Source organism: Nicotiana tomentosiformis, chromosome 5, assembly GCF_000390325.3.
Source record: "Nicotiana tomentosiformis chromosome 5, ASM39032v3, whole genome shotgun sequence".
Classification (NCBI taxonomy): Eukaryota; Viridiplantae; Streptophyta; class Magnoliopsida; order Solanales; family Solanaceae; genus Nicotiana; species Nicotiana tomentosiformis.
In genome coordinates, this window is record NC_090816.1 from 137,150,709 (window position 1) to 137,175,960 (window position 25,252).

The 25,252-nt window shown below is 38.1% G+C and overlaps 1 protein-coding gene across 1 annotated transcript; it reads left to right on the forward strand.

Annotated features, from left to right (window-relative positions):
- Positions 1–1,547: 1,547 nt before the first annotated feature.
- On the forward strand, positions 1,548–10,464 carry LOC104118887 (putative MO25-like protein At5g47540). Its single transcript, XM_009630267.4, has 11 exons — positions 1,548–2,073; positions 4,490–4,651; positions 4,930–5,048; positions 5,704–5,778; positions 6,031–6,124; positions 6,476–6,535; positions 7,244–7,312; positions 8,814–8,912; positions 9,862–9,906; positions 9,996–10,098; positions 10,184–10,464. The coding sequence occupies exons 1-11, from the start codon at positions 1,954–1,956 to the stop codon at positions 10,258–10,260; spliced, it is 1,023 nt and encodes a 340-aa protein (XP_009628562.1). The 5' UTR covers positions 1,548–1,953; the 3' UTR covers positions 10,261–10,464.
- The last annotated feature ends 14,788 nt before the right edge of the window (positions 10,465–25,252 follow it).

Here is a 25,252-nt window from a genome sequence, read left to right on the forward strand (position 1 = left end):
GAGTATTAATAAAAATAAAAATAAAATACATATTATTTGATCATGTGTTAAATAATAAATATGAATATAACAAAATATATATTACATTTATTGATTTAGTGTAAATATCGGTTGCAAGTTATGTTAAAGAAGCTTATTGTAAATATTACTTGTGTGCGTTATATTGCTAGGTCGGCCGGTTTAAGAGAGTAAAAAATACTGATATTTCTTTTCTAAACAAGATTAGTCAAATCAAAATTTAACAAAATTAACATTTGAGATAATTATCATATTTTCCACGAGGTTCATATATCAACAAAGGCGTAGCTAGAACTTGAACTTTATGAGTTCTAAATTTTAGGATAACAACATTAGGTGTTAGTAACTCGATTCTAAATTTAATTTTTGTACATATTTAGTGAATTTCTTAATACAAATATAGAGTTTGGACTAAAGTTACTGGGTTCAGCCGAACCCGTTCGTAGGCTGTATATCAAGATCTAAAAGTAGCAGTTTCATAAATAATTTAAATGAAAAAACAGGAAGCTATTAACGTCGTTTTTAGCTAACTAGGCTACCAAAGAATTAAATCTTTTGTAGGCAATTATATATTCGAATATATATGATTCTAATTTTAAAGCACCATAATTGCAGCAACGTGGCTTCTTTATGGCATGACTTGACAAGGTTGATTTATCGAAAACGACTTAGAAATTATATAATATGATGATTGATACTACAATTGCTAAACAATAAATAAAGGTTTGACCAACAATTCTTTATGCAATTCTTTTTTGTAAATTTTTCAATGTAAAGCTAAAAAGAATCCCCTAACTTTTAAGCTCTCTATATATACTTCTTCTATGTAATGAACTTTTCCCATTTTCTTCTCTTTATTTTATACGAGAAATACGAGGTAAGTAACAAATTTGCTTGCTATAAATTTTAGAGTTAAGTTTTCTAACTAGTGTTCATAGTAGAAAGCTGATTGAAAGTAATAGTAATTGGTATTCTTTGATTATTTGCCTTGATCACTAAAAAATATAATAGTACATTCTTTTTTAATAGATGATAGAGTTATTCAATAAACTAGTGGTTTCCTAAATTAAATAGGATATAACCAATTTTTTTGTTTTATTAACTTGTATACTTTTCCAACTTTATTCTCTTATCAAAATATTTTTATTGAATACACAATATTACAATAATATACTGGTATTTTAGATAAAAGAAAACATATAAAAAATTATAATGAGAACTAAAAGTCAACATATGTAATATGATGGATGAAATTCATCAAATTTTAACTCAAGGTTTAGATTTAAGTTTTGAGAATAGATAAATTCTAAATAGGGAATGTTTTTCCTTTGTTAGTCCCTATCCATGAATTCAGATTAATCGGATCATTAATTCCGAATATCAAATATTTAAGAAAAAACTAAAAGGTCAAATTAGAACTTATATAGGTGATATTTTGGTAGAAAAAAGAGAAAAATGTAAAGAGGAAATGTATATGTTAACAAAAAAAAAAAAGTAATAAGAATAGGAATTTAGCCATAGGAGAAAACAACAAATACTTGTCGACACAATTTGAACTACTCAACTGAACCCCATCATAGATCAAATCAAAGATCAAATTATTATTGTCTTCCCCAAATCCAACTCACAAACCCCATAGAAAAATACACAAAATCTTGCCCCCCCCCCCCAAAAAATAAACGTAAAAAGAGAACCCATATTAAAGCCATTGAAGAACTGTAACAGAATTCAACTGTAATTGATACACAGTGTTTTTGGTGTAAAAATAAAGGCAAAATAGGAAGCTGTTTATCATCAGGAGGGAAAGGGGGCAGAGCCTCATCGGAACCACAATCAGTTGTGGTTCAGAGGCTCTCGTCCCCTATTCCATCAACTGCAGCTGTTTCTGCGACGTCGTTTAGGGAGAATAGCTTTAGTGCTGCTGGTGATGCAAAGATGAAGGGGTTATTCAAGTCTAAACCAAAGACTCCAGTTGACCTTGTTCGTCAGACTCGTGATCTTCTTATGTTCCTTGAGCGTGCTCCTGATACTCGCGAGACCAAAAAAGATGAAAAGGTTTAATCTTTATTCTTATTTTTGCCATTAAATGTTAGCTTTTCTTGTCTTAATGTCTTTATATTTGGAGAAAAATGGACTCCATTAGAGTGGAATATATAGGGATTTGTATTGTTGATCCTAACTAGTTTGGAACTGAGACGTAGTTGATGAAAAGGTTTGATCTTTATTCTTATTTTTGCAAAAAAAAGTTTGTTTTTCTTGTCTCAATGTTATGTATTGGGAGAAAAATGGGACTCCAATAGAGTGAAATATATAGGGATTTAGGCCTCAATAGAGTGACCAGTTTGGAATTGAGGCATATTTGATGATTGATTGATTGATTGTTTGTTACATTGTCGTGTCTTGTATTGGGAGAAGAATGGCCCCCCAATAGAGAAAAATATATAGGGATTTGTATCTTCGATTCAAACTAGTTTGGAATTGAGGTGTAGTTGATGTTTGATTAATTGACTGATTGTTGGGTTGAGATTTTTGAATTGGTTTGGTTTGTGAAATAGTGACCGGAAAAGGTCTGATCTTTATTCTTATTTTGAAAAAAAAAATACCTTTCCTTGTATAGAAAAATGCGCCCGAATAACTAGTTTGGCGTTGAGGCATTCTTGATGTAGTTGATTGATTTTTAGGGTGAGACTTTTGAATTGGCTTAGTTGTGGATAAGTGATGTGAATGGACTATGGAGTTTGGAATGGATACAAAGGATTCATATTGCAGAGCTCAACTAGTTTGGTTTGAGATGCAGTTAATTGATTCTTATTGAAAAATGTTACCTTTCTTATGTTGTATCGGAAGAAAATGGGACTAGAATAGAGTGAAATATATAGGGATTTATGTTTTCGATCCTAACTAGTTTGGAATTGTGGCATAGTTGATGATTGATCTTTATTCTTATTTTTGCCAAAAAAAAAAGAGTTAGTTTTTCTTTTCTCAATGTCTTGTATTGGGAGAAAATGGGACTCCAATAGAGTGAGATATATAAGGATTTATATTGTTGATCCTAACTAGTTTGGAATTGAGGCGTAGTTGATGAAAAGGTTTGATCTTTATTCTTATTTTTGCCCAAACAAAAAGTTAGTTTTCTTGTCTCAATGTCTTGTATTGGGAGAAAAATGGGACTCCAATAGAGTGAAATATGTATCTTTAATTCTCACTAGTTTGGAATTGAGGTGTAGTTGATGAAAAGGTTTGACCTTTATTCTTATTTTTGCCAACAAAAAAAAAATGTTAGCTTTTCTTGTCTCAATGTCTTGTATTGGGAGAAAAATGGGACTCCAATAGAGTGAAATCCATAGGGATTTATGTCGCCAATCTTGACTAGTTTGGAATTGAGGCATAGTTGATGATTGATTGATTGATTGTTGCATTATCGTGTCTTGTATTGGGAGAAAAATGGACCCCAATAGAGCATAATATATAGTTATTTGTATCTTCGATTCAAACTAGTTTGGAATTGAGGTCTAGTTGATGATTGCCTATTGTTGGGTTGAGATTTTTGAATTGGCTTAGTTTGTGAATTAATGACCTGAAAAGGTTGATGTTTATTCTTATTTTTGAAAAAAGGAAAAATGGCTAGATAACGAGTTTGGAATTGAGGCATAGTTGACGTGATTGATTGATTTTTAGGCTGATACTTTTGAATTGGCTTAGTTGTGGATTTGTGATGTGAATGGACTATGGAGTGGAATGGATACAGAGGATTCATATAGCAGAGCTCAACTAGTTTGGTTTGAGATGCAGTTAATTGATTCTTATTGAAAAATGTTACCTTTCTTATCTTGTATCGGAAGAAAAATGGGACTCGAACAGTGTAAAATATATAAGGATTTATGTTTTCTGTCCTAACTAGTTTGGAATTGTGGAATAGTTGATGATTGATTGATTGTTGGGGTGAGACTTTTGAATTAGCTTAGCTTATGAATTAGTGATCTGAATAGAGTGGAACGGATACAGGGGATTCATAGTTGATTGTGGAACGGATGCAGGGGATTTATAGTTGATTGGTTTGGTTCAATTGTTTGAATTAGCTTGCTTTGTGAAAATTTTCACAAATGGGATAGCTTTAGTAAACCCAATTTGGATCTGGTTCATTTTCTTGTTATCAGAATTTATTTTTTAATTCTGTGGATTTGTTGATAACACCAATTGCTAAGTGAACAATGGAAGCGGTGGATAAGAGTTTTATGTGATATGCAGTAGAATTGGTAATTGAACTCAGGTGATTTCTCAAATATGTGATCTGGAGTTGTGTGTTGAATCATCAGTGATAATGCCCCTATTTTGAATGTAGCTGATATATGTTCGTTATGATTTGAGATAGATATATGGCAGTACACTTTAGTGTGAGTTATGCTTTTGCTTGATTATGTTTAGTATAGTGTTTGTTATACACTTTTTCTTCTTAACTGCATATCCGCAGATGATGGAGTTAAGCAAGTCAATCCGGGAATTAAAGATTATTCTTTACGGGAATGGCGAATCCGAGCCTCTCGCTGAGGCTTGTGCTCAGTTGACTCAAGAGTTCTTCAGAGAGAACACACTCCGGCTGATAATTACTTGTCTTCCCAATTTGAATTTAGAGGTAATTTGACGTCTTCTGTGAGTTCAGAAAGTTGCTTATGGTCGGATAGTCTCACTCTTGTCATGTCAGCTGGTCTTATGTATGGTTTTCTTTTTGCGTTTCGAGAGTGTATTATCTGGTTGTTCTCTAATTTCTCTAATTTTTAAGGTGGTTCTACTACATGTTATTTGATCAATTTTAATTGGGTTTTCACTTCTGTTAAGCCTGTTACTCTTTTGAAATCTTGTTTTTGTCTGCTCCTTATTTTTCTATAATAAAATGATGTTTCTATTTCACAGACCCGCAAAGATGCTACTCAAGTAGTAGCAAATCTGCAGAGGCAGCAGGTTCAGTCTCGGCTGATTGCTTGTGATTACTTGGAAGCAAACATTGATTTGATGGACATATTAATATTAGGGTACGCTACAGTCGACAACATGTTCAAAATGTGGTGGCTTTGTCCTACATTGTCAAATGGTTCTTGTTTATTAGTTTTCCATATTCTTTAAGTTGTTTTTGCATTTACTTTTCTGACACTGGTTTCTAATCTGCATCCATGCGAAAGCTAGGTCAGATTATTTGGATAAAAGAAATCATTTTCTATCCATAGACTTTTGGCCTAGAAGTTCTTGTTTTCCTTATACTGATTTAAAAACAAGGTTCTTGTATTCCTTTATTTTCATTCATTATTTTGTGTGTTTCTAACCCTTGTCTGCATGATCTTCTTTCGTTTGAAACACTTTCCTTTTTTGGTCCAATAGAAATATCGGCTCTACGCAATGGCAAAATTCAAAAATTAAATTCAGATATTAATTTTAGCACAGACCTTAATTTTATTTATTAGTCCAAGTGTAAGTATTTTCTGGATGTTTACAAATGTCATCTGCGTGGCTAGTCAAATTTTTTCCCATTTTGGTAGTATTTTTCCGCTGCCTTTTTGCAAGCATTTGATGTCGGAGAGCTTCTAGGAAGTTATTTTGTGGGTGCAAAAGATGTTTATGAGGATTCCTGTTGCCAATCTCTTTGTCGTGTGTTCGCTGACTTCTGATTGATCCTTTTCTCTTGTCATTTAGTTATGAGAATACAGATATGGCTTTACATTATGGTGCAATGCTGCGGGAGTGCATTCGCCACCAGAGTGTTGCAAAGTAAGCCACATGAACCTATTTAATGGGTTTTTTCGTCTTTTAGAAAACTGTCTAGAATTATTTCTTTGCTCCTTTTAAGTTTTGTTGGTGTTAGGAGATTTATTTACGTGACCTGCCGTTGAAGTAATTAGTTTCTTTCAGTAATCTCTTTCTAGTCCCTGATTTAAGGCTTGAATAGAAACAATAAAGTAGCTCTGTGCTATTGTATGGCTCTTTTTTGCTGAGAACTTACATTTATTCTTTTGTTTTTAGATATGTCTTGGAGTCTGAGCATATGAAGAAGTTTTTCGATTATATTCAGCTGCCAAATTTTGACATTGCTGCTGATGCTGCTGCCACTTTTAAGGTTGAATGCTCTTGATCAAGAATCTGGAATGAATATCGTATAGATAATCCTGTTTTCATAATTGTTATTGTCATTATAGTGGTGACCATTGAGCATTACTTAATCAATTTATATTGACTGTAAAACAAACACACTGTCTGTCTGCTTCTCCTTTGCCTTATCACGCCTCATTAAGTTGGGAAAAAAAGCAGAAAGCGAAGTCATTTTGCTACTTAAAATTAGAAAATATTTAAGAAGTAAATGCATAGGGACAAAATGGCTTTGGAAAGTTATAGCTTTTGCTGTTCCATAGGGACTAAGTTATCATGACTATTGCGGCATTATCCTGATTGGCTTATATTTCTTGGTCAGGAACTCTTGACAAGGCACAAATCAACAGTAGCTGAATTTCTTTCGAAGAATTATGACTGGGTAATGGAAGTTAATTATTTTGAGAAGTGTTTCTATTGAACGTGTGCAGGCATATTGTTTGAACCATATATTTTTTTCTTTCGAAGAATTATGCTGCTTGTGGCTTTATTTTCACATATATACATAATGCTTGCAAGCTACTTCTTCAGTACTAGTTCCGCTTACACTATTAAGTTCTTTGTTAAAATTACATGATTGTAAAGTCATCTTTTTCGCTCTTGAGTGTTTCATGGCAATGTATTATCCCGTTGGCAATAGTATTATAATCCTAAATTGTGGACCTTATTCTTGTTGCTCCATTTGTCTATTGCATCCAGGTTTTTGAAGTTGAGGGAAGGGGTGAAAACAGAAAAGATCAATTGTAATTATCCAAAGGAAACTGAAAATTATCTTGCATCTTTGAGGGTTAAGGATATTTTCAGATCAACTACTTCCAACTTTCAATTGTTTTATCAGAGACCGACCCCCCACCCCCTCACCCCCACCCCCAAAAAAAAAAAAATTAATAAAAGGAACCACTGTTGTTTTATTTGCATTAGTGGGAGTTAGTGAACTGATACACAGATATGTTCAGAAGTTGCAGGGAATATTTTGTTTTTCATTTGTAATAGCTGTTTCTTGTGTTCTTTTTGGGTTGCTTGTGAATGACTTGTTAGTAGTTCTGGGAAATGTTTTTGGTAACTTATACACCTTCTGGTTTGGTTTCAGTTTTTCACAGAGTATAACTCAAAGCTGCTTGAGTCTAGTAACTACATCACTAGAAGACAAGCTGTCAAGGTAAGGGATTTGGCCCCTCTTGATGTGGACATATTCTGTCGAATAGTATATAGTTCCGGGCATGAGTTTTGTTTCTTTGGAATCTCTCACATTTTGCAAAGAATCTCAGTGTAAGTTTGGTATGTTACATTATGAATCATTGAGGTAAAAAGTGCATTTCTTTCCTTAAATCCTCCAGATCTTACACAAACAAGATGTTTTGGTGACTTGAATGTTATCTGCATTTTGTGGAAGAGCTTTTCCTTTCTTTTCTTTTCTTACCTTTTCTTCGCTCAGGGATGTTCGTTTACTGTTTTGTTATGAATTCTTTAGAAAATACATATCTAATGTGCATTTTAGGTTGAGAACTGGGAGGGAATCCTCTTTTTCATATTAAGAAGGAAATAGTAGGAAGGTATTATTCTATACAAGGCACACCAGATATGAAACAGTGAAGGGCTGGAATGTTTCCTGTTATGTCTGTCTATAAGGTGGTATGATCGTCGATTGCAGTAAACTAAGGGCTCTGGAAGATTATATGGAGGAGCAAAGCCCCTTTAACGGTGGCTGGTTTCTGCTGGCTGGCTACTCATGAAGCTCGATTGACATAAACATTTTGCAAACAAGGGAGTTTTGTATTTTTTTTAATTGTGTTGGGAGGCATGATGAATATTACTTATTTGCCGCTGCATGGTGTGGTGGCAATGTTGTGAAGTTTATTTCTAAATCTTTGTGGATGGAATTGGGTTATGCCAATGTTGTAAAGAACGCTCTCTCATGCTGGTCAGGCGGGAGAGTGAAAAAGACAGTAGAAGCATATGGAATATCGTTCCGTCATGTATATTTTGGTTTATATTTTGATGAAAGGAATAAAAGATTTTTGAAGGAAAAGCTGAACCACTACATAGGCTTAAATATATAAATGCTTGTCCTTTTTTGGCTTTTTGGTGTAATATGGAAAATATAAAATAATATGGTTTACTCATATCCTTTCATTAGTGCGAATTTTGTGAAGTACGGTTATGACTTTTTGTTACTGTACATATTTAGCACTTTCACTATGCCATTAGAGGAATAAAAATTTTGGCAACTTATTCAAAAAAAATAAAAAATGCAAAAAAGGACGAATAAGGAGGAAGTTAGGAGTTTTCACATGCCAGTGGAATCGTTCTGTAGATTGTTTTCATGATTGGGAGCAGAACCTGTGATTTCGAAGACAGTTTCCGGCAGTTCAAATAGCATTTTTACTTATCTTGGTTCCTACTGAGAAATAAAATGAATAATTGCTTCTTTGTGCCACATCATATTCAAGCGCACTGCTCCTTTGTAAAATTCTTCTTTATAAATCTTATAATGTCGTTTTTACTTCTTCAAGATAAGTAGATATTTAAGCACATTATGTATTTTGGCAGTAGTCTCTCAAATTTCATGTTCAGGATACTTGTGATGTTTAGCTTTGAAGAACCCACATTTAAAAATTTCTTCTTTCTAAATCCTTGTAATGTCTGCTTTACTGTTGCAGCTCTTGGCAGATATGCTGTTGGACCGCTCAAATTCTGCTGTGATGACACGTTATGTTAGCTCAAGAGACAACTTGAGGATTCTTATGAATCTACTCAGGGTATTGATCACCTTCCCTCTTACTTGCTATCACTTTTGTTTGTTTTTTCTTTCGTCATGTCTCTTTCAATGCCAGAGTTCTGCAGGTGCAGTTACTTCCATTTGTTTTCTATTCTCTGGGTTTTCCTATGCTTCTCAATATACCCTTTCTGTCGTTACTAGTTTAGGGTTAGACATGCATCAATGGGTGGAAAATGCGGTATTGGGTTAAATTTAGACATGTTGACACGGGTTACTACAAGAATGATCAAAGCCAAACCTCCACGTGTATATTAACAGATTATGAGTCTTGACTTTTGGGTGTCTGTGGGTTGAGTTTGGATTACAAACCTACCTGCCAAAAACTGTTACGCCTTCGACGTTTTTAAGATGTATTAGAAAATTGAAAAAGAAGTGGAAAACAAAATTCATTATCCCAACTTTAAAGCCGCCCATTATAGAGTATGGAAAACTGTATCTTTACATCTTGAGATACCTGGTTAGGTTCAGAAATTACAGGTTCAAACTGCCAGTCCTAGCCGAGGGTCTATCGGAAACAACCTCTCTACCTCCATAAGGTAGGGGTAAGGTATGCGTACACACTATCCTCCCCAGACCCCACATGTTGAATTACACTGGGTTTGTTCTTGTTGTTGTTGTAAACTGCCACTCCTAAATTTTTTCTGTGACTACCCAGTAGTAGACCGGTAATTGTTTAAATGAACAACCTGTGGTGTAGAGTGTCACTTACTAGTTGACCTTGCAAACCATGATATAGACATTTTCTGTGCATATGAACAAAGATATGCTGCAGGATAAAGTATGTAGGTTTTACAAATATGGGAAAGTATAAGGCTCTTTTCTCGTCACTTCAGCTGACGTGAGAATCCTAACATCAGCGAGTCTTTAACAAATGTTCTTAAATGGTATCGCTATTACCCGATGTTGATTGCTGAATTCTTCTTTGGCAGGAGTCAAGCAAAAGTATCCAAATAGAAGCGTTTCATGTCTTCAAGGTACCCTAGTGGTTTTGGCATTCTTTTAAATATCAGCTCGTTAACTCCGTTGTCAAATGCTTTGTGTCTGACCTTTGAATGCTTTGCAGCTATTTGCCGCAAATCACAATAAGCCTCCAGATATTGTTAGCATCCTTATTGCTAACAGAAGCAAACTACTTCGTCTCTTTGCCGATTTTAAGACTGACAAAGGTATGAAACACAATAAAAAGGAGCAGACCGCGTATTTTGAAAGCATGCTTCACCATTGTCCTTAATCGTCTTTTCTTGTCTGCAGAGGACGAGCAGTTTGAGGCCGATAAAGCGCAAGTTGTTAAAGAAATCGCAGCCCTTGAACCCAAGGAAATCAAATAAATTGCAGCCCTTGGACAAGGAATGCTGTTGAACTCGGCACTAGTTATTTTTCTGAGTTGTTGAGTTTGTGTTGTATCTTTAATACCAAAAAATGGTGTTTCCGTACTGAGAAGTGTTTATTGGACTACTAGTTCTTAGTTTTCAAGAACACAAAATTTCATTGAATCTTCACCTGTTTTTGGCAGTGCCATTTCTTCTCATTCATTTCTGGTCTTTCACATTTCTGTCTGTTGAATCTTTTTTCAGTTCTTACATATATAGTTATTTGAATATTGCTATCTTAGGTTTGAGTAGCTTTATTTACCTTGCAGTGGCGGACACAAGAGTCCGCGGATTCGTGACATTATAAATATGTACAATAAACAAGTAGAGTTAGATATACATTTTGAAACTTGCTCTGTCACTATTTTGCATACTACGTAATATCTTTTTTTTTGTATATGCCAAAAGAAAGGACATAAGCAATCTTTCACTTTTTCCATTTTTCTCTTTTGTGGTAGTATTTCATTATGTCTCTTTCTCAATTCTAGACCATTCATAATTGTAATCTTGTGTACACACGACACGTGCACTCAGCTAAAACAAATGCCATATTAACTTTTCTTCTCAAAGAGCGTTATTTCCAGTTGTTTTTTGTTTAATGTATTTGTGTATATATTTTATATGCTATCAGTATATAAAATGTACTTTATTTGTTTGTTTTTTTGTTGCGGCCAAACGTACATGCAAGTATTTGCGGTTGTCGAGTAATAAAGTGACTGAAAGTCGGATGTCGAATTCACGAGGACTTGTGATTAACTATTAACTAAATTAGATTATCCTAATTAATTTAACAAGAATTAAACCTAAAAGTATTTGATTATAAAGTAATTAAAATAAAAAGAAAATAAATAATGAACTCTGAACAAAGGAAAAACAGATTTTTGTATGTTATTAGTGTGATGAAAACGATCTAGGGTTACGGGCTATCTAATATTCCTATTGTGTTCTTCAATTGAATTGACTAATGATTTTGTCTAGTTTATTGGTTGACAGGGTTAATATTGCTCATAAGAATCTATCTAGTTCTTACTTGCCTGTTTAAGTTAATCTAACGCCTATATGTCTATGGAATTAGAACTAACAAGAACGCATTTACAATTCCTGTACATCAACCAAGCAAGACAATTGGGTATATGTCTATCCTAATCGCAAATCCGTTCCCCGATGCCCAAGTTCAAGAATTTGCCCTACTCAATCCTATATGCAATCTAGAATTTTCACTTTCGAGTTCAACTCTAGATTCATAGATAGTATTCGGTTGGTGATCAAGCAATCAAATAATTAAGCGCAGGATTGAATAAATAAACTAATATGATAAATCAATAAATCAAAATCAATATTCGAATAACAATTGTCGTGAAAGAACCGCACCCCTAGAACGTGAAATTTAGCTCCACATAGACATGGTAGCCAAACAACAAGTCATACAAAAAAACATAAAAATTACTAAGTTTGGTGGAAGAAAAATGAAACCCGGCCTCCACGTCAGCTCTGTGCTCTCCCTTGGTCAAAAGTTCCTCTAAAAACGTCCCCTCCCTCCAAAAATAAGCTTATAACCCTTTTTATACATGTTGGGGCATGTAGGATTGAAATCACCAAGTCCCAGGCGAATTAGGACGAAATCCGCCCTGGGGCATCACGCTTTGCGCATGGCGCAAACCTGGACAGTGAACTTTTTAGCCTGCTGTCAACGGCGTTTTGGTTGGCGCCTAGTGCGAACCTGGGCACCAAAGTCATACTTCCTCCAAATTCTTCCGTTATTATTTCAATATGTACGCAAACTTTCCAAATCACTTTCAGTTGACTCCTATACATAACGAGACATAATACAAGGCAACATAGATTTTTAGCCAAATATCACGTTTACCTTTCATCGTATTCCTTCCTAAAACCGGTCCAAAATGTCGGTAGTGCATTTATTTTTCCGAGTAGAATACATAGTTATGTTCTTTTTCTTATTTAAATGAACATTTTTTTGAATACGTTTTATGTTAAATTTTGCAGTTTTAATTTGCCATATAAAGTGTATAGGACAAAATCCGCCCTAGAATTTTTAGGTTAATATAACATTAAGGAAAGAGTCAGTCGAGGTCGGCTAGGGAGACGCGAGATTTGTGGTCAAGATGTAAACAATGACCGAGGTCGAGCACCGCTGACAGAGCAGTAACGATTAGTTTTTGAAATAGGATATTAAAGAGAATATTCTAGAGATATGTCTCAAATAAATAAGGAAAAAGGAGAAGAAAGAGAGGCATGTAATATTCATTGTGATAAGAGCATACTTTACAAAAAGATTCTCTCTCTCTGGTAAAGATACAAAGACTATATTTTTATCAAGATTCTTGCCCATATTATTCCACACTTTTTCACCAGATCCGAGAATAGTTCGAGCAAATCTTGGATTTATCTGTCATTCATCATTGTTAGGAGCAATATTTGACCAATCCATCCTTTATTGGGCGAATCATTCCTCATATTTACTTAAATGTCATTTATTGCTAGTTACACCTCTATTATTGCTCATACTTTATGAATATTTTGTGCTTATCATTATCAACACTTCACTGGATCTGTCCCATCTCACATACGTTTTCAAGATTCGCATCTAGAGTTATTATCATTAACTAGATTTAACCCGTTATTACATAAATTTAATAGTTTAGCAGAAAGTTATACCTTTTCGTCAAACAATTTGGCGTTGTCTGTGGGAATTATCTATTTAACTCCTTTAGTTTCTTCTAGATATACAATCGACACTGGTTACTAACGTTTAAAAAAAAAAAAGAACAAGAACCTTTTTCTTTTTGCATACATAGATCTAATATGGCAGGTAACAGAGAAGAAATAACGAGAATAATGAGTGACCTCCCAACCAACCTCATGAACACCATCAATGAGAGCTCTGAAGTAGTGGATGAGGACATAACGCCTAATGCCTCCCCCAAGCGAGGTGGGTCACCCCCTCCCTATTGTAGTATCACAAAATATCTTGGTAAGACAGCCTCCACATCCGTGGTAGAAGAGGCGCCGCCAGCAATAAGGAAGCTCCTTGAGGCCTGGCTAACTGATACGCTGACCAGCATCCTCCATAAGCTCATTTGGGATACGACCACAGAAAATGCAAGAACTTGTGTTATACCACTAGTGGACGAGCAACATGATCAACTTCCTCCTCCTCCCGCAACGACAGGTATTACTCACAATATTGTTAGCAATGCAGGTGATGACGCTCTCACGACCATTTTGAAATGGATGGAGGAAATGGAAAATGAGAACAAAGCACTTCGGGACCAAATGAGAGAACACCAAGAAAGGGTCAATAAAATACCGGGCGCTCCTAAGCTCTTGCCGAAGAGAGATGTCGGTTGGTTCATCGAGCAACCATACAGTGATAGTGCCGCCCCACATGCCATACCAAAGACCTTTAAAATGCCGTCCTATCTAAAAATATGCGATGGTACAACCGACCTCGAAGATCATGTGACTCACTACGTCACCGCCGTGAAAGGCAATGATCTCGCCAACGAACAATTATCCTCCATTCTGCTAAAGAAATTCGGTGAGACACTTAAGGGAAGTGTGTTAACCTGGTATTCACAACTTCATGCACGTTCCATTGAAACCTTTGAGAAAATGGCCGATAAGTTCGTAACGGCCCATGCCGGGGCCAAGAAGACCGAGCAAGAGTAAACGACATCTTTGATATTAAACAGTCTCCGGGAGAGGGGCTGAGGGACTTCCTCGCCCGTTTTAACCGAGTAAGAATGACCTTGTCAAATGTATCGGAAGGAATGACGGTAGCAACTTTTCAAAGCAGGCTGGGCATAAATGGTTCAAGGGCAACAAGAAAGTTATTAAGTCGACTTATGAACCCCCCAACGACTTGGGACGAAATACATAATACATATTGCGCTGAAGTCCGAACAGACGAGGACGACCTCAATGGGCCGACCCATTGACTGACCTCGATGCAAGAAGAATCCAGGAAAGATCGAAGAAATAATACCATAAGAGATCCCGCAACCTCATGACCCAACCGGGAATGACATCTCCCATATGTCAGAACCACTGCTGCATCCTTATCTAGCCATGAATAAGGGCAACCCCGATCAAGAACAGGGACTCACCGAAATAAGAGAGGTATGCCCCATTTACTATCCGCTCACAATTTTTGTGTGTCACCTACAGAGATAGTCTACGCCTTGGAGAAACTCGGACCAAAGGTGAAGTGGCCACAAAAGATGAGGTTAGACCCGAAAACCAAAAAATCAAATGCCCTCTGCGAGTTCCATCAAGAGCGAGGACACAAAACCAAAGATTGCATCGCCTTAAGACAGGAGCTCGTAAACATGCTACGACAAGGACACCTCAAAGAATTGCTGAGCGATCGGGGAAGGACCAACTTTTCCAGAGGAAGTGAACAACATCAAGGGCCACCGAAACCACCCTCGCCGGCTTGCACCATCCACATGATCATCGGTGGCGGGGATGACACTTCCATCAACAGTGTGAAGTTCACCACAACCCACAAGCTCAAACGGTCGATCACCCACGAACAGTTTGATGAACTTGAAGAAAGTATCATCTTCGATAAGTCAGATACCAACGATTTGGCTTTCCCTCACTATGATGCTCTTGTTATCACTTTATGAATTTTAGATACTGACGTAAGACAGATTATGGTAGACGATGGAAGCGTCACATGTATTATCCATCCTCGAGTACTTGCACAAATGAAACTCGAGGACAAGATAATGCCGCGCTGCATCACACTAACAGGTCTTAACAATGCAGTTGAGCGAACATCCGGCGATATCACACTCCCCGTCCTAGCAGGTGGAGTCACTCTGGAAACCACATTCCATATCATAAACCAGGACACAACATACAACGCAATAATAGGGCGACCATGGATACACACCATGAGAGCATTCCCTCTGGCTTGTAAAAAGTCATCAAATTCCTAACTCCATGGGGAATTTTCAGTATACGAGGGGAGCAACGCACGTCCCAGGAATGCTACCACTTCGCTTTAGACTGTACGGCCACCCAACAAACAAAGGATAAATAAAAAAAGGCTTAGCAATCAACAGGGTCGAGGTAAATGTGCGATGACAGCGAGGACGTCATCAAAGACCCTGATATGGTCGAGGCCGCAGGATCGACCATACAGGACCTCGACCCCGTTCAGTTAGACAGCAACGACCACAACAAGAAAGCTTACATCGGCTGCAAACTTCAGGAACCGGGTAAGTTTCGTGAATTTTTAACTGCTAACGCAGACTTGTTTGCTTTTAGCCATGCATATATGCTAGGTATCCCAAAGGAGATCGCCACACACAAATTAAACGTCGATCCATTCCACCCCCGGTACGTCAGGTTAGGCGTAAGTTCAACTTCGCAATCAATGATGCAGTACGCAAATGTCATGACCCAAATTCTAACCTGTCGTGATGGCGCCTATCACAAAACTAGGCAAGCCGAAAATCTCAATAAACCATAATTTCTTTAAGTTTGAAAATATAATATTTAAATTAAATTCACAAATCCTACAAATACCGATACAATTACTCCCAAAACCTGGTGTCACTAAGTACATGAGCATCTAATATGATTACAAATATGGAAAATACGGTCCATAATAGTCTGAGATCAAATACAGTAAACAAGGAGATAGGGAAGGAGAGGCAAGGTCTGCGAAACACGGCAGCTACCTCAGAATCTCCTAAAATCAGATGTGCGAAAGAATCAACACCCGCTATGTCCGGGAATACCTGGTTCTGCACACGAAGTGCAGGGTGTAGTATGAGTACAACCAACTCAGCAAGTAATAATAATAAATAAAGAACTGAAGATAGTGACGAGAAACATAGTTATAGTTTACTTTCAGTAATTCCAACAAAGAATAGACATGCTTTCAAATCCGGCAGTTTAAGTCAAATTAATTTTATACAATTCAAATTCATGTAATCCGGATATAAATCCTTCAGAGATTTTACAACAATGACAGCTAGCAACCAAGTGCAATAACAAATGCAAAGCAAGTACACCCTCTCAGGCAACAGTCACTCAACTTATCACAACATCTTAATCACTCGGCTCTCGGCCCTCAGCACTCACACTCAATGGGTACCCGCGCTCACTGGGGGTGTACAGACTCCGAAGGGGCTCCTACAGCCCAAGCGCTATAATCTGCACAGACAACTCACGTGTTGCACGGACAACTCACGTGCTATAGTATAAATATCTGAATCCGCACAGACAACTCACGTGCCATAGTATAATACAAGGATCCGCACAGACAACTCACGTGTTGCACGGACAACTCGCGTACTATAATATAATATCTCACAATCAGGCCTTCGGCCTCACTCAGTCACAAATCTCTCCAGTCTCTCGGGCTCTCAATAATCAAGAAATCAGTCCAAACAACAATGATATGATTCATCAATAATGAACAATAGAGACTGAGATAAAATAAATAAGTAAACTGTGACGGAGTACAAAACAACAATTAGCAAATAATTCAACAAGTACGCGACCTATGTGGGTCCCAACAGTACCATCACGTAGTCTAAGCATGATTTCTAACATGATTTACAGTTAAATTTCTTCAACACATAGAGAACATATAGCTAACAATAAGTTATTCAATTTTATAGTTTTATGGGATGGACCAAGTCACAATCCCCTCGGTGCACGCCCACACGCCCGTCACCTAGCATGTGCGTCACCTTCAAAATAATCACATGACACAAAATTCCGGGGTTTCATACCCTCTGGACCAGATTTAAAACTGTTACTTACCTCAAGCCGTGAAATTCTTATTCTGCAATGTCCTTTCCTCTTGAATTAGCCTCCAAACACCTCGAATCTAGCCATAAATAATTTGTTCCAGTCAATAAAATTCATTGGAATTAATTCCATAAGAAAATGCTAATTTTCCATAAAAATCCAAATTTTAGCTCAAAATTCGCTAGTGGGGCCCACGGCTCGGAACTTGACAAAAGTTATAAAATCTGAAAGCCCATTCAACCACGAGTCTACCCATACCAATTTTACCAAAATACGACCTCAACTAGACCCTCAAATTCCCAATTTAAACCAAGAGGTTTTTCTAATCTTTCCAACTTAATTCACCCATTAAATGTTAAAAACAACCATGGATTCGAGTAATTTGACCAATAATGAGTTAAGAACACTTACCCCGCCGTTTTTCTTGAAAATCTCCCAAAAATCGCCCCTTCTTGAGCTCCAATCCATCAAAAATGGAAAATGGGACGAATTCCCATTTTCAGAACTTAAACTTTATGTCCAGACCTCTCTTCTATGCGACCGCGGACCAAGTCAAGCGATCGTGAAGCACACATTTCCACTGACAAAAATTGACCCTATGAGATCGCGCAGCACAAAAGAGACTGCCCCCAAATTTGGCCTTTTGCGAACGCGGTTGACCCCAAGCGAATGCGGAACACTGCCTCTCAAACCTACGCGAACGCGTTCAGACCCACGCGATCGTATAAAGTAATTTCCTCCCCTCATCCACTGCTCAAATCTAGGGCTGCTTATCGGGCGGATTGGGCGGTTAATTGCTCTTAACGGTTTGGCTTAACGGTTATCGGCTTTTAAATGTATTAATTCGCTAGCCACCCGATAAGATATCGGGCGGATTGGTATCGGTTTAGGTCTTATCGGGCGGTTTATCGGCCTAATTCAATCTATATTGCGTGCATTAATTGTTTGTTGACCGCCTAGCATACAAATTCATAATATGAAATTACACATTGAGTCCAAACATACATGTCTGCTAACGCCTACATAAGAATGATGTAGTGTGTCATGTGTTGTAGAGTAAAAAAAAGTAGAACACATTGTAGGCTAGATTACATCCCAAAGCAGACTACATATGAGTCCAAACATACATGTATGTTAACGCCTACCATTAAATCCCAAAGCAGACTATATTACATGAGTCCAGACATACATATGTCTGTTAACGCCTAGCATACAAATTCAGAATAGGAAATTCTAATCTATATTCAAAGTGAGTCCAAGATACATATTTCAAAATGATTAATCCATAAGTGAGCAGACTTCATAGAAATGTTTGGCCTGCAGCTAACGCCTAACAGTGCTTGAATTTATGCAGCTTCAAAGTTCAAATAACAACTTCAAATTTCTAACTTAAACTCTCAACCAGGCATTTCACGCTATATCATTAACCATACAAATAACACCGAGCAAAAGGCAGTTATGTATAGAAATAGGGATGGATTATAAGCAGTAAACAATTTACAGGAAACGCATATGCGCTATTTCCCCAGAACATAATTCAAGACAGTACTATCGTCAATATTGTGGGATAAAAGTTGTGGCACAACACTGTTGTTCTTCTATTAAACATAGACAACAAGCATTAGTTTTAAAAAACAAAAGCAGAGGTGAACCATAGACAGCAGCTTAAATAATCTTATAGTAGGGTGGGAGAATAAGCTAAGCTAATAGCTGGAAGAAGTGAAAGAAGTGGAAGAGTTTTTGATATTTAATATATATATATATATATATATATATATATATATATATATATATATATATATATATATATAAAGAAGTGGAAGAGTTTTTGATATTTAATATATATATATATATATATATATATATATATATTCCTAACGGATTAACGGATTATCCGTTAAGAAAATTGAATAATCCACCCCCAAACTGATAAGCCGTTAATAAAAAAATTTCAATCTGTTCCCCGTCCGTTAAACCGTTAACCCGATACTAATAAGCCATTAAGCTTCGGTTTTCGGGTTCGGTTCGGTTTTGAACACCCCTGCTCAAATCCTTCTACGCGAACGCGACCTCATCCATGCGTTCGCGAAGCATAGCTTAATACACATACGCGATCTCTTTCCTTCCTCTGCGACCGCATAGAACAAAAATATCCCTGCCCCAAATAAGCTTACACGATCGCGGATGGACCTATGCGATCGCGTATAAGGAAACCAGAAGAAGGCAGCAGCAGATATCAGCAATCTCACCAAGGCCAAAAATGATCTGTTAACCCTCCCCCTTCCGTTAACCACCCTCCGGAACTCACCCGAGCCCCCGGGACCTCAACCAAACATACCATCAAGTACTAAAACACAATAAGAATTTAGTCAAGTCTTCAAATCACATCCAACAACACTAAAAACACGAATCATACTCCAATTCAAGCCTAATGAACTTTGAAATTTTAAGTTTCCACAAACAACACCGAAACCTATCAAATCACGTCCGATTGACCTCACATTTTGCACACAATTCATAAATGACATAACTGACCTATTAAAATTTTCAAAATCGGATTTCGACCCCGATATCAAAAAGTCAACCCCCGGTCAAACTTCCCAAAAATTCAACTTTTAGCATTTCAAGCCTAATTCCACTACGAACCTCCAAATAATTTTACGGACACGCCCCTAAGCCCAAAATCACCATACGGAGCTATTGGAATCATCAGAATTTGAATCTGAGGTAGTTTACACATACTCGACATCCGTTCGACTTTTTCAACTTAAGCTTTTAATTATGAGACTAAGTGTCTCATTTCACTCTGAAATCCTTCCGGACCCGAACCAACTAACCCGATAAGTCATAAATCAATTGTAAGGCATAAATTGAGCAGTAAATGAGGGAACAGGGCTGTGATACTCAAAACGACCTGTCACGACCCGAAATTTCCACCTTCAGACCGTGATGACGCCTAATATTTCACTTGCTAAGCAAGCCAACGTTAGAATAATATTAACCAATTTTTAAACAATTTTTAAATTATTAATAATCAAAGAAACAAATGCGGAAGCAAAGTTTGAAATATAGTAAATAATCCATAAAAACGACGGTGTCTAAATACCATCCCAGAAATTGGTGTCACAAGTGCACGGGCTTCTAGAATAAATACAAATAAAGGTCTGAATAAAATAAAGCTGGCTGGAAATAAACACACAGCTAAAGTAAAATAGACGGGGACTTCAGAACTGCGGATGCCATGCAGTTATACCTCAAGTCTCCTCTGGTAGCTGAAATCCGAGCAAGTTTATGGTATGCCGCTGAGACCAACTCCGAAATCTGCACAAGAAGTGCAGAGTGTAGTATCAGTACAACAGATCCCATGTACTGGTAAGTGTTGAGCCTAACCTCGACGAAGTAGTGACGAGGCTAAGGCGGGTCACTTACATTAACCTGTACGCAATATTAATAACAACAACAATTAATAGAAATAAATCAGGTAACTCATTTATAATAATTGAAGTCAACTCATCAGTCATAATCCATTATTATTTCACCCAATTCTGTTGCAGCGTGCAACCCGCTCTCACAATATATTCACATTTAATTATATTACAGCGTGCAACCCGCTCTCCCAATATATTTCTTTTAATCAAGTCTGTCATATATTTATTTCAATCAAGTATATATATTTAGACTTTTAAATAAGTCTGTTATATATTTATTTCAATCCAGTATATATATAGACTTTTGAATAAGTTTGTTGGGGCGTGCAATACGATCCCCCAATATTGCCTTTTAAATAAGTCTATCGCGGCGTGCAATCTGATCCCCAATTATTGATATATACTTTCATTTCCGTTGCGGCGTGCAACCCGTTCCCCCAATATAATTTTAAACAACTCATAAATGTAAAAAAACTTACTCCAATAAATACCACATCCAATGAGAAATTATTAAGCATCAAGGCACACAATAATTATAATTTATTTATGAACCAAACAATGACAAATAATAATTTATTATAAAAATCATAGAGAAATTAGGTAGTTTAATATTTAATATGCTAAATATCAAATAACAATTAAAACACATAATTCAAATAGCATGTAACAATTAATGTAAGAATTCAAGAATTAATTTTTGACAAAGAATAGGAGAGAAATAATTATTATAATAATTAATTTATGATTTAAAATAATTTATGATTTTTCAAGTAAGCAGACAAACAATTAATTTGACGACGTATAGACACTCGTCACCTCGCCTATACGCCGTTCACATGCAATTCATATAACAAATAATTTAAGGGTTCTATTCTCTCAAGTCAAGGTTAACCACGACACTTACCTCGCTTTGCAAATTCCAATCAATTGCTCAACCATAACTTTTTCTTTTAAATTTGTATCCGAATGCTTCAAATCTCTTCACAAACAATTCGATATATTCAATACTAATCATAGGAATTAATTCCATATAAATTTATAAATTTTCCGGATATAAATCCGAAATTTATTTAAATATTCGACAGCGTGACCTACGTCTCAAATCCCGAAAAAACTCGTGAAATACGAACACTCATTCCGATACGAGTTCAACCCTATAAAAATTGTCCAATTATGATATCAAATGGACCTTTAAATCTTAACTTTTTATTTTTTGAAAGATTTTATAAAAATCTGATTTTCTTCCATCTAAATCCGAAATAAATGATGAATATAGACATGGATTTACGAAATATAATCACTTTTGGTTATAGAACACTTACCCAATTCAAAATCGTGAAAACCCCCTTTGGAATCGCCAAAATCCAAGACTTAAAACTCAAAAATGAGTAAAAATGGCTAAGACCCGATTTTATGTATTCTGCCCAGTATTTTCGCATCTGCAGACTATATTTTCGCACATGCGGCCTCGCATTTGCGAGACAAAGCTCGCATTTGCGGAACATGGCAGCTTGTCCAGTGGCCGCATCTGCGCCCAAAATGTCGCACTTGCGACATCGCAGAAGCGCACTAGTGACCACAGAAGCGATCTTCTTCGCAGAAGCGGCTCATCCATCGTGGATGCGGTTTCGCACCTGCGCTCATTTCTCCACAGAAGCGGAACTCGGCAAGGCTGACCAAAGTCGCAGAAGCGAATGAAATTATGCATGAGCGCTGTTACGCGGCGCCTTCCTGAAGTTCCTTGGAAGGGCAACGTAAGGCTAGGCAACCGATGTCAGTACGGTTGCTGTCCGCCAACTGAGGTCCCCTCCGTACGCTAGACTAGATTGTCAGTGCCGTACGGGAAAACCAATATCATGAGCAATTGAAAGAGAGCAGAAAAGAGAATTGAGAATGAAAGAAAGCTTGATTGCATTGAATGAAAACTATTACAGAAAACAAGACAGTGTCGGGGGGGAGAGACAACGGTACAGAGAATTGTTTGCTTGCTTGAAAGTTTTGATTGCTTGGTCCCCCTTAATAATGCTTAAAAAAATAAACCAAAGTTACATGCCTAGACCTATGAAAGCTGAAAAATCACACTTAAAGAAAATGCAGCAAAACTACTCTATATTTACAATGAAAAGGACTTAGTCTTCTACAAAGCAGCAACAAGTCCGTTGGCAGCAACTTTGTCTTTAGCATCAGGGTCTGCGCGCGCGGCATTGTCTGCGCGCGCGGCGCTGTTGGCTTCTGCCTGTGGCTGGGCGCTGGCGATGGCTATCGGTGGGGTGACAGAGGCACATGCGCGCTTGTCACTTGGAGCTGCCGAGATCACGGGGCCGACCGTGGCGACGGGCGTTGGGAGGCTGGCCAGGACGCCACGGGGCGCGTCCAAGGGGTCATGGGGCATGGTTAGAAAGCCGCCCATGACATTCTCCCCCACCTGAGTTGGCGACGTCCTCGACGCCTTCCTTGCAAGGTAATCATCAATCAGGCTCTTGTAGGCTTTGAGGTTTGTTCCCTCTCCCAAGTATTCTCCTCTGCATCACATCCCTGCCATTTCACCAAGAACTCCTGGTGATCTTTTCTTGAGGCGTGAATCACTCGATCATCAAGAATAGCTTCAGCACGCCTTTTCCCGGTTGAATTGGGGCCTCGAATACTTGGTATTGTGAGTTGGCTTCGTGAAGGATCCTCCATATCTTCCCGAAAAGGTTTCAGGAGACTGACATGGAAAATAGGATGGATTTTCCACCAAGCTGGGGTATCCACCCGGTATGCAACTTTCCTAATGCGCCTTTCAATGGACAAGGGTCCAATATATTTTTGCAATAGGCGAGGGTCATGGACCCCTGCAAACAAGTACCGCTTTGGGATTTTTACCATCACTTTGTCTCCCACCTGGTATTCCACAAAGCAGCGATTCTGATCAGCATGCCTCTTCATCCGCTTTTGGGCTTTGACAAGATAGCTCCGCACTATCTTCAAATTTTGCTTCCATTCTTTTGAGAAGCTAGCAGCCCGAGGAGATTTTGACATGTTTGGTGCGTTCACTGTGTGTGGGAGTAGCGGTTGCTATCCGGTAACAATTTCAAAAGCGCTTTTGTTGGTACTTGAGCTCTTTTGTGAATTGAAACACAGTTGAGCAGCATCCAGAAGCTTCACCCAATTCTTCTGCGATCCGGTCACAAAGTGGTGGAGATATTCCTCTAGCATGCCATTGAATCGCTCCATCTGGCCATCAGATTGCGGATGAAAACTTGAGCTATGACTCAATTTTGACCTGAGGCACTTAAAGAGTTGGGTCCAAAAATTGCTAGTGAAGCGTGAGTCGTGATCACTAACAATGTCTTTAGGTAAGCCCCAATATTTGATGACATGAGAGAAGAATAGTCGAGCTGTATCTTCTGCTGATATATATTGTGGGGCTGCTATAAAGGTAGCATACTTGGAAAACCGATCCACCACAACCAAGATAGTTGTGAGATCTCCGACCTTGGGCAATCCGGTGATGAAGTCCAGGGAAACGCTTTCCCAAGGTCTTTTTGGTACAGCTAGTGGTTCCAAGAGCCCTGCCTGCGTCAAGCGGTCTGACTTATCTTTCTGGCATACTAGACAAGTCTTCACATACTGAGCGACGTCATCGACCATTTGAGGCCAATAATATGCACGGCGAAGTAATGCCATGGTGCGTTCCTCGCCGGGATGACCGGCCCACAAAGTATCGTGGCATTCTGCAAGAAGAGTCCGTCGCAGATCTCCTCCTTTAGGAACATAAAGTCGGTTCCCTTTCACCTTCAGGAACCCATCTTCGGTGTAGAACTGGCGAGTCTTGCCCTGTCCTACCAAATCAACCAAATACTGTGCAGCAGGATCCTTGATGAGTAGATCCTGTATCTGGTCTTTTATGGTGGTGGTTACTTCGCTTCCCTTTAGGGCGGCGAGTACACACATCGATGCTAGATCAGCTCTCCGACTGAGTGCATCAGCAACATGATTGGTCTTTCCACTTCGGTACTCCAGGTTGAAGTGAAATTCCGCTAGGAGTTCCTGCCACCTAGCCTGTCGTCCATTCAGCTTTGGCTGGGTCATGAAATGGCTAACGGCTGTATTGTCTGTCTTGACCACGAATGGGGCTCCCAGTAGATAATGCCTCCAAAGGCGTAAGCAATGAACGACAGCCAATAATTCTTTCTCATGGGCGGCATAGCGTCGCTCTGCATCCTTCAGTTTCCGGCTCTCGTACGCTACGGGATGCCCTTCTTGTAGCAATACTCCACCAAGTGCATAGTCGGAGGCATCCGTTTGCACTTCGAATGGCTTGGCCAAGTCAGGGAGGGCCAAGACTGGGCTACTGGACATAGCCATCTTCAATGCGTCGAAGGCCTCTACCCGCTTGGGGCCCCAATCCCACGGGGTGACCTTCTTGAGAAGTTCTGTCAGCGGCACTGCAATGAGGGAGTAACTTTTCACAAACCGCCGATAGAAGTTGCATAGGCCAAGGAACGACCTCAAGGCATGTATATCCTTAGGAGGCGACCATTCTGTAATGGCCTGAATCTTCTGATGGTCCATCTTGATCCTCCCTTCCTCGATGACATGTCCGAGGAAGTCAATTTGTTTCTGAGCAAAGGAGCACTTGGATAGCTTCGCATATAATTCGTGCCCCCGCAATCGGGCTAGGGCCTTCCGCAAATGCTCCAGGTGTTCTTCTAGTGTCTTGCTATATACCACAATGTCATCCA

Coding starts and splice junctions, on each gene's coding strand:
- LOC104118887 (XM_009630267.4), top strand. CDS start 1,954: ATGAAGGGGTTATTCAAGTCTAAACCAAAGACTCCAGTTGACCTTGTT. Junction 4,652..4,929: donor TTCCCAATTTGAATTTAGAG/GTAATTTGACGT, acceptor TCTATTTCACAG/ACCCGCAAAGATGCTACTCA. Junction 10,099..10,183: donor CGATTTTAAGACTGACAAAG/GTATGAAACACA, acceptor TCTTGTCTGCAG/AGGACGAGCAGTTTGAGGCC.